Here is a 9329-nt window from a genome sequence, read left to right as displayed (position 1 = left end):
AGAAGGGAGTAGCCAGGTATATAGAGGTAAACTTGGGAAGGCTTGCATCATAGTGCATGGAGGATGGTTGGTATAACCCTTATTATAGCTTTGTGTGGGACCAAGGTCCAAGCTCATTAAATTTTTAAAAAAATTATGACCAAATTCCATCAGCCCTTGCACAAACAGTCACCACACACGCACGATGGGGAAAGAGGAGGAGTATGTGTGTGTTTTTATACTACAGACCCAGAAAGGAGGAGGAGCTTGTATGGCCTCTAATTAACTTTCGTCACCCATGGGCGATCGACAAGGTGCACTACTACAATCACTACAGTGGAAAAGGGTGATAGTGTGAGAGGAAGAGAGGAAGGAACTCCAAACACTGCTAGCTAACCATCACCATTCTAGAGTATAGGTGGAGAGAGGAAGATCATGGGCTGACAGGACATAGAGAGATAGAGAGAAAAGGTGCTACTGGCCACATTGCGAGTTAGTAAGATAGAGAGGTTATGATTCATGGAGAACCTCTGATGCTTGGGTCTTAAGTAATGTCTCTTAATGTTTTGAGGGTTGCAAACTTGGGTAGCTACTAGTAGAAATAATGTTCTTGAACATAGATGCCATTGCTATGGGCCAAATTATGGGATCCTATAGATGACTCTTCGACGTTCTTTGCAACATTCCATATATGACTCTTGCAAACTTCGAGATGTGGACGCATCTTGCTTGGAGTTATTTAGTCAATGTTTTTGATTCAATGTATCTCTAGTCTGACATATAGTTGTTTTAAATATATAGATACGATGAGTGACCACACCCGTAAAGTGAGGCTGGCGATCATCAAGACTTTGCTACGAGGCACTGGACTTTCTGGAGATATAGTGTCAGAGGCCATGGCAAATTATGTGGAGATGGATGATGCGGGTTTAAACGGTGCCATCGAGATTATTGGGAGATTCAGTATGCCCGTACGACCTAGAGAGGGTACATCCTCCCAGCCACATGCAGGAGTGGAGACTTCTTCTCATGCACACACTACAGCGCATCCGTAAGCTTCTCGATTGATAAAATAGTAATGTCATCCTTTTTTTACATATAGAATTCTTAATATATATATCCTTTTGATGTCTTTGTTTGCTTAGGACTCCTATCCCAGGTACATCACATCACGAGAGTCAGCGGCTTACTCCTGATGTACCTCCTGGTACTCAGGTGACACTTGATTCACAGGCTAGTGGCCATTCGTCCTGTAGGTATACCTTTTATGGCAATTACGGATTAAATATCAAGTACTTTTTAAGAACTCACATCTCAATATATCGTACTATGTTTGTATTGCACGTAGGCATCAGCGCGGTAGAGTAGCACACCACCAGTGCCCCCACCAGTGCCGATGCGCACGTGCACTAGCACTTTGGGTGTCACATGCGACATCACGCCTGACGGGGGTATCCTTCAGGTCGGAGCCGGCATCACGTTCAGACGTCTCGGATGAGAGACCTTTGCATGTCTTATCTACAGCGAGTTCATATACCATGGCAGTAAGTATTATTTAAGATAAAGAATATGAATTACAGTTTTTTATTTGAATTACTAACTGACTTTATTTTGCAATGCAGGCGATCAACTTGAGGGTGACAAGAAATATGTCATCAACACATTGGAGAGACAGAGTTTGGAACAGGATGGAGTCGAAAGTGGTTGCTGAAGCAAATGTGCAAACTCATGAGTCATCGACGTGCGACAATGCACGGTAAGTAGAGAGAGAGAGAAATGAAACAAAATGAAATGCTATATTTACGTCTTCAAAAGGCCAAAATGACCTATGAGACCAAAAAGTTACCACTAGAGAGCTCTGATACCAATGTCAGGTAGAACAGCGGTATTGATGGTTTGCTGCGGAACAAGCATGAGATCATACATATCTGTGGTCTCTCAATGTGCATTCATGAGGCAGCTGACAAGCATGGGGCCCATACTGCTGCCGTATACATCAAAGCTGGGGTGACCATAGTGTCATGGAGAGAGAGAGCAGAGCGCAGCAAATGGGCAGCGTGGGGGGGACTGCGGCTAAGGGTACTGCGGGTACTCACTGAGGGTGCTGCTGGAACTACTGTGACGAAATGCTAGAAGACTGCTGGCTTCGATGGTCTACTGCTAGGCCAAGTCGATCCAGGGAACAATGCTTGATTGCGAGTACTGAAGGTTGAGATGCTGATACTGGGGTTGAAACGCGAGATAGAAACCTTGGTAGAGGAGGGGAATCGAATCTCGATACAAACTTTCTTTCAGTGAACTTGAAGGTGAAATTACCCTGTACACAGCTAGAGCAAGAAAAACGAGTCTGAGGGGAATCGAACCCCGCCACTAGCCATATGAGGCTATCACCATGAGACTCCCCACCACCCACCCTTGTTAGTAAGTTTTCAAAAGAATAAAAATCATGACTTCACAATGAATTATTTTCAGATTAAATCTTACCGAACATAGGTTGATCCGTGAGTTGACACGTAAGACTAATAGTCCTCATCGTCATCTCTGAGATTAACCGTCAATAAAATTTCATCTTCATTATCCTTGTTGACTTCTTCGAACTCCTCCATCGTTAAATCTGTGTTGACGTTCATTTCCTCCGTAGACTCGACATCCATTGTTTCTTCCTCTTCGGTGTCTGTAAGTGTCAGAGTCTAGATCGTTGTCATTCTCATCATCTACAATGTCATCATGATCGGAAAGAAGAATTCTACACCTCTCTGACGTCGATGTGTCTAGATTCGAGGACCTAATCAATTCATCCTGATCCGCTTTCTCAGAGTCAACGCTATCAAACAAGTGTCGACCTCTAGGTTGGACATGCACAACTTGCCACCATGGATGAGCATCTGCATTCTTGTAAAAGAACGCTTGTTCAACATGAGTTGGCAGAATGTAAGGCTCTTTTGTTGCACGCAATAACTTCGAGGAGTCGACGGACCAAAATCCGGACGGTTCTCTTTTCATTGTGGCATTATTGCCTTTATACTCAGCACCAAACCAATCCACCTTCAAAACCACCTTCTTGTTTGACCCTGATATCTCTTAGGCAGTGGAAGGTTGGAATCACCTTCAGGAACTAAAAACCTTTTGAAAGGTGATGATGCTGGCTTTGGTGGGACCTTGACATCAAAGGCCTTGGAGAAATCCTTCGCCATCCGCACTGCTTTGGCTATGGAAACTGACTTGGAGTTCTTCACCAAAATATTCAAAGGTTTGTTCAGTCCCCGAATCAACCTGGCCATCAGCTGTTCTTCATTCAGCGGTGGCAAGTATTTGAGGAGGAGAGCGTGATATACTTCAATAGTTATGCTCCCCTGGGTTAGCTTTAAGAATTCGTTCATATTTGTTTCCAAAAAGCCGGGAGGACAGAACCTCTTCTTTGTTGGCTATATATAGAGACATTCTATATATAGCCAACATGTTGGAGATGGAGGCGATAGCATACGAGACACAAGATTGAATCCCCAAAGTGTGTGGAATACACACAATAGATGAGTATATATAGAGGAGATCCTAAGGCTATATATAGAGACATTCTATATATAGCCAACACCCCCGCTCAAAGAAGGGTCTCTAACTGTGGATGAAAAAAAACCCTTGGGGGCTCAAGGGAAAAACCCACAGCTCTATATACACCTACCGCTATATTAAATTATTTTATAGTTACAAAGTATTATTCAAAGGAGCTACATCACTCACTCCCATATATACAATAGCCATGAAGGCTGCGAAGGAGCTACATCACTCCCATATACACAATATCCATGAAGGAGCTACATCACTCCCATATATACAATAGCCATGAAGGAGCTACATAACTCCCATATATACTTCATCACTCTTATGTGAACAATAGCCATGAAGGCTTTGAAGGAGTCATCGTCATCCATCTTCATGTTGTCTTGATCCATTCATGTAGGTTGGGTGCGAGTCTATCTTCGTGACGATGCCAAATAATATTTTTGTAGTCTCTTCTCTATATTGAAGCTCAACACAAATACAATCCTGATCCATAAACCCTGTAATATGGAAGAAGTCTCCATAACAAATGGAAAACCATAATTTTGTTATAGAAATATGAGATGCACACGAAAAGATGTACACAAAGAAATAGACATAAAGGTATCTATTATATGGTTGCTTAGGAATATAGTCCATCCGCAAGGACATGCATGACAATGTCAACTTGTGGAAAATCATCCAATCAATGGCAAATGAACTAGATTTGGTAAGAAAATCTAGTTACTTGGAGAAGTTGACTTGGAAGATTGACCTGTCAATAAACACTAAAATAGAAAATGACACTCATTCTAGTTAGTAAGGATGTCATGGAAAGCTAGAATCATATCTTTGCCATGGGAAAAAATCTATGACATAAGATCAAACCTCCAATATTATGAGTCGAGATAATGAGGCAACTATAACTTGGATCAAACCTCTAGGATAACATGATATGAAAGTAAACCTCATAAGATGACAGGACAAGAAATCAAACCTCTGACGTCCATAGGTAGGATGACCAGACATAAGATCAAACCTCCAATATTATGAGAAAAATCTATGACATAAGATCAAACCTCCAATATTATGAGTCAAGATAATGAGACAACTATAACTTGGATCAAACCTCCAGGATGACATGATATGAAAGTAAACCTCATAAGATGACAGGACGAGAAATCAAACCTTTGACGTCCATAGGTAGGATGACGAGACATGATGAAAAAGCAAACCTCTGACATGAAACAATAATTAGGATGTAGACACCTCTGACGGGATGAAAAAGCAAACCTCTCACATGACGTACTTGAAAGTAAACCTCATAAGATGATAGGCTGAGAAATCAAACGTGTGACATTCACAATCAGGATAGTAAACCTCATAAGACGACGGAACGAGAAATCAAACCTTTGACATCCCCGCAGGAAGCATGTAGCCAGGATGACATGATGTGAACATAAACCTCATAAGATGACAGGACGAGAAATCAAACCTCTGACAGGAAGAGAAATCAAACAACTGACATGTAGTCAGGATGACATGACGTAAACGTAAACCAACCTCGTAAGATGACGTGAACGTAAACCAACCTCGTAAGATGACGGGACAAGAAATCAAACCTCTGACATGTAGTCAGGATGACATAACGTGAACATAAACCTCATAAGCTGACGGGACGAGAAATCAAACCTCTCGAGAAATATGCTCGACGGAATTTCTTGTTAGTTGCCATAGATTGAATTCCAAGGCTTGACCACCATTATAGCCATTTAGACCTGCATGGTTGCATTGTCGACCACAAAAGACATTGATAGACTTAAATAAACTTAGTCAATCTGATGAGCCAAAGCCAAGGCACGGTGCATCCAACGACCATGGCATCATGGATATAATCCATGGAAATGTAGTCAACCATCATGGACTAAACATGTAACCATCATCATGGAACAACACCGTGGCATCATGGATAAAATCCTTGGAAACACAATCAACCAATATAGATTAGCCAAGTGAACCAATCATCAACGAAACATGTAGCTTGGAATGACCAACATTAACGAAACATGTAACCATCACCATGGAACAACGAAATGTAGTCAACCATCATGGACTAAACATGTAACCATCATCATGGAACAACACCATGGCATCATGGATAAAATCCTTGGAAACACAATCAACAAATATAGATTAGCCAAGTGAACCAATCATCAACGAAACATGTAACCATCACCATGGAACAACGATCCATGGAAACATAGTCAACCATCATCGATAGACACTGAGTCTAGAACAAATTCATCAAACTGATTTGTTGAAACTTTAGATTCTTGGACAAACCATTAATTTGATTGGATGAAGTTTGGAATCTCGGACACCGAGTCCCCGACATTAGCAGTCCAAGATCATGACGGGACAAAGGACCAGACAAGAATAATGAAACCTTAGACATAAGCAGTCAAATGCGTAACGTAAGAACAATAGACCTTCAAAACGGAATGACGAGATAAGATTTAAAACCAAACCAAACCTTTGATATAAGATCAAAGATCCAACATGAACAGTCAAGGTGACGACAAGAACAGTTTATGATTTTTGACATTAACAAGGCCGTAACCATAATGGAGTATGATATAGGTACCTTCAAAATGATGTGATCATGATCTCCTATATCAACAGAAGAGAGAAAAATATGTAACCTGTACTAAAGCCCCATGTTAATTCGCCTCCTTGAATGTATAGTTATTATTGTGAAATTATCGGAATGACGAGACGAGACGACAAGTTTGAAAACACAAGTTAACAAAACAAAGTATGATCTTAAGGAATAAAACTTTCTCTAACATAAGATCGACCCTTTGAGAACAATTTCAGCATGGCCATTGATATGAGGAGAGGAAAGGAGATGATGATGAACTTTGTCATCAACTGTTTGGGTCGGTACTCATCGCATGCATGCTTGAAAGTCAAAAAGCTGTAACTGCAACTATGGAAAAGCATGGACATTGATATGAGGAGAGGAAAGGAGATGCAAACCTATCTTCTTGGATATCCCAAAATTCATTCGAGCGCTTGATTCTTGTAATAAGCAAATCATCTCCTTGCAAAATAACCCAAAACATAGTCATAATAATCTTGGAAGCAAGTCTTTATTTGGGAAGCAAAAGTTGTCTTCAATCCTTGTCCTTGAAGGTCTTTGTCTTCATGCAACAGCACCATGGCCTTCATCGCAAAGCTTTTCCTTTTGCTGATTTACTTTGAACAATCATGCAAAATCACCATGACCTAACAGTAATCATATTCTACCATGGCCTTCATCACAAAGCTTTTCCTTTTGCTGATTTACTTTGAACAATCATGCAAAATAACCATGTCCTAACAGTAATCATATTCTATCATGGCAGCAAATGGCACGCAGCTTCTTGTTCTACTGGGCGCAAAAGAATTGCCTGTATATATGGCACGCAGCTTCTTGTTCTACTGGGCGCAAAAGAATTGCCTGTATATAAAGGTATTGTTGGTCCATCATGCCGCAAAGCATTGGTTGTAACCAATAGTTTGTGTCCATAAGAGAAAGGGTTGAACGTGAAATTGAAAGTAGTTGTGATATTGGAGTTCATGCGGCCAACAATTCGATTCTGTGAAAGGAGCAGCACGATGTCCATTATGTTTCTGAGGAGGTGATGGCAGGTTCTAAAGTTTGCAATCGCCTTCACATCAGTCTGCTTCTCTCATCTGCTTCAATTCCTCATCAATTCATAGAAGACCAACACCATCGCTGAGAACTGCCACCAGGATTATGGTGTTGCTGAATGCAGAACTCATTAATCATTGCTCATAATTGCAACCATAATAATGGTTTTTGTGCTGAGAGTTGCGACCAAAGTTAGAAGACATCCTCTGTTCTTCGTATATTGCATCAACGTTCTGTAAGTAGATGTCAACCTCCACATAACGTGAACACCTTGAAACTCTTTAGGCAAACAAACAGAACGAAAACTTCTCAACACAAAATCATCGTAGGTTCTTAGTCCTCCACAACAAAGGGCTCTTCTCATAAGGTCGCCAGACAGAGATAGCTATATGCAATCTGTATTTTCTTTATTGTTTCAACTCCGCAGCTATCCGGGCTATGCGGCTTGTCTGAGTAGGAATGCTCAGGCAAGATGTACGAACTATAGAACAGATCCTGTACGAACTATAGAACAGATCCTGTACACAAAAAGTAAGGTGGGGATAGAGAGCAGCCAAGGTGGGGATAGAGAGCAGCCTGCAGAGCCCGCGCAACAGCAGCAGAGCCCGAATCGTCACACCAAGATCACAACCCAATTTGATCATGATTATTCTAATACAATGAGTTAGGGTTCTCATAAGGTCGCTAGACAGACATGATTCGAATAAGACAATCAGATACCATCATAAGGTCGCTAGACAGACATGATCCGAATAAGACAATCAGACACCATAGAGAGTCGCCTATTGTGCTTTTCCTCCCACCAAACACGAAAATCTTGTTCAAGAAGAGTTAATCATAATAAATATAATTGCTTGAGAGTACAACTTATCTTACGAAGGAAATTTTCATAGCCGAGCTCTGATACCATGTTGGAGATGGAGGCGATAGCACACGAGACACAAGATTGAATCCCCAAAGTGTGTGGAATACACACAATAGATGAGTATATATAGAGGAGATCCTAGGGCTATATATAGAGACATTCTATTTATAGCCAACATTCTTTAGGTAAATTGTTGAGATCATTCCATGTCTGGGTATTCCGATCCAGACGGTTTGTCTCGCAATGGTTTCTCCATACCACTCTAGCTGTTTCTACTATCTTCAGCCTTGCAAGAGCCATTTTGCTCTTCTCATTGTACCCGGTGACATCAAAGTACTCGTCCATTGCTTCGATCCACTTCTCCTCAGCCTCGCCCAAGTTTTCCCCTTCGCCGAGGCTGCGAACTATGAAGAGTTTTATGAACATCCAAGTCGAGCTCTTCCTCATTGAGTTGGGGGTTATCATTTCTACCACGATGACCTCGATCCATGTTCCTATCCATACAAAAAATCTTGTTAAGTACCTTTATTTATGATTCAAATCCGATTTTTGATTCATCTGATTCTGGGGTTCTTTAGATAGGTCGGCTCCCCACAAAATTGTAAGATAAAGATACTCGCATTATCAGATAACAATTCATTCAGAACATATTATTCATATCTTTAACACAATAATGGTCTATTAGACCGAAATTTCCATCTGAACAGTACTCCATGGGGGATTTCAATTTTATAGATTTTTAATTTGTCATCCCTTAACTTGATCCACTGGGTCAAGAGTTAACAGTAGCAATCTATCATCACAATCCACTAATCGCATAGTGATTTTCTAAAGTCATTATCGTCATTTTAGTTACAAACATCAACACAGGGACTCGTCCCATTCATCCTCATTGTGGTTTTGCTCAAATTATCGCTTTTCAACCAAAAATTCAAGAATCATCATTTTTCAATCATAGTCCAATTCAACTCATCAGTTCTCAATCAGAATTTTAAAATCATATCAACCACATTTGAATTCATCATCTGGATAGCATTTTAGCTTATAATTTCAAGATCTTAGGTTTACTCGTATATACTGCTAGTAAAGAGCTGCAGTTATACCCTCGGTATATACGGGTAGTCATGGTCCTTGGAACTATAAGGTAAATAACATCATGTCTAGGCCTCAAGCAAGTCAGGGATTTTATATAATTGCAGTACTTCCATCTGAAGACCCAATTATCAATTTATGAATTTCAATCTGAATAAC

At 40.6% G+C, this 9329-nt stretch overlaps 1 protein-coding gene and 1 pseudogene across 1 annotated transcript; one reads left to right on the top strand and one right to left on the bottom strand.

The window, feature by feature from the left end:
- The first annotated feature begins 875 nt into the window (after window positions 1-875).
- On the top strand, window positions 876-1739 carry LOC147618967 (uncharacterized). The gene is made up of 4 exons (XM_086774385.1): window positions 876-1030; window positions 1125-1235; window positions 1328-1523; window positions 1602-1739. The coding sequence occupies exons 1-4, from the start codon at window positions 876-878 to the stop codon at window positions 1737-1739; spliced, it is 600 nt and encodes a 199-aa protein (XP_086630511.1).
- Window positions 1740-2498: 759 nt separating this feature from the next.
- Window positions 2499-2982, bottom strand: LOC147618966 (uncharacterized; annotated as a pseudogene).
- Window positions 2983-9329: the final 6347 nt, after the last annotated feature.

This window comes from Cibotium barometz, chromosome 34, assembly GCF_041138505.1.
Source record: "Cibotium barometz isolate CiBa-2024 chromosome 34, ASM4113850v1, whole genome shotgun sequence".
NCBI lineage: Eukaryota > Viridiplantae > Streptophyta > Polypodiopsida > Cyatheales > Cibotiaceae > Cibotium > Cibotium barometz.
This window is presented reverse-complemented; position numbering and strand designations above follow the sequence as displayed.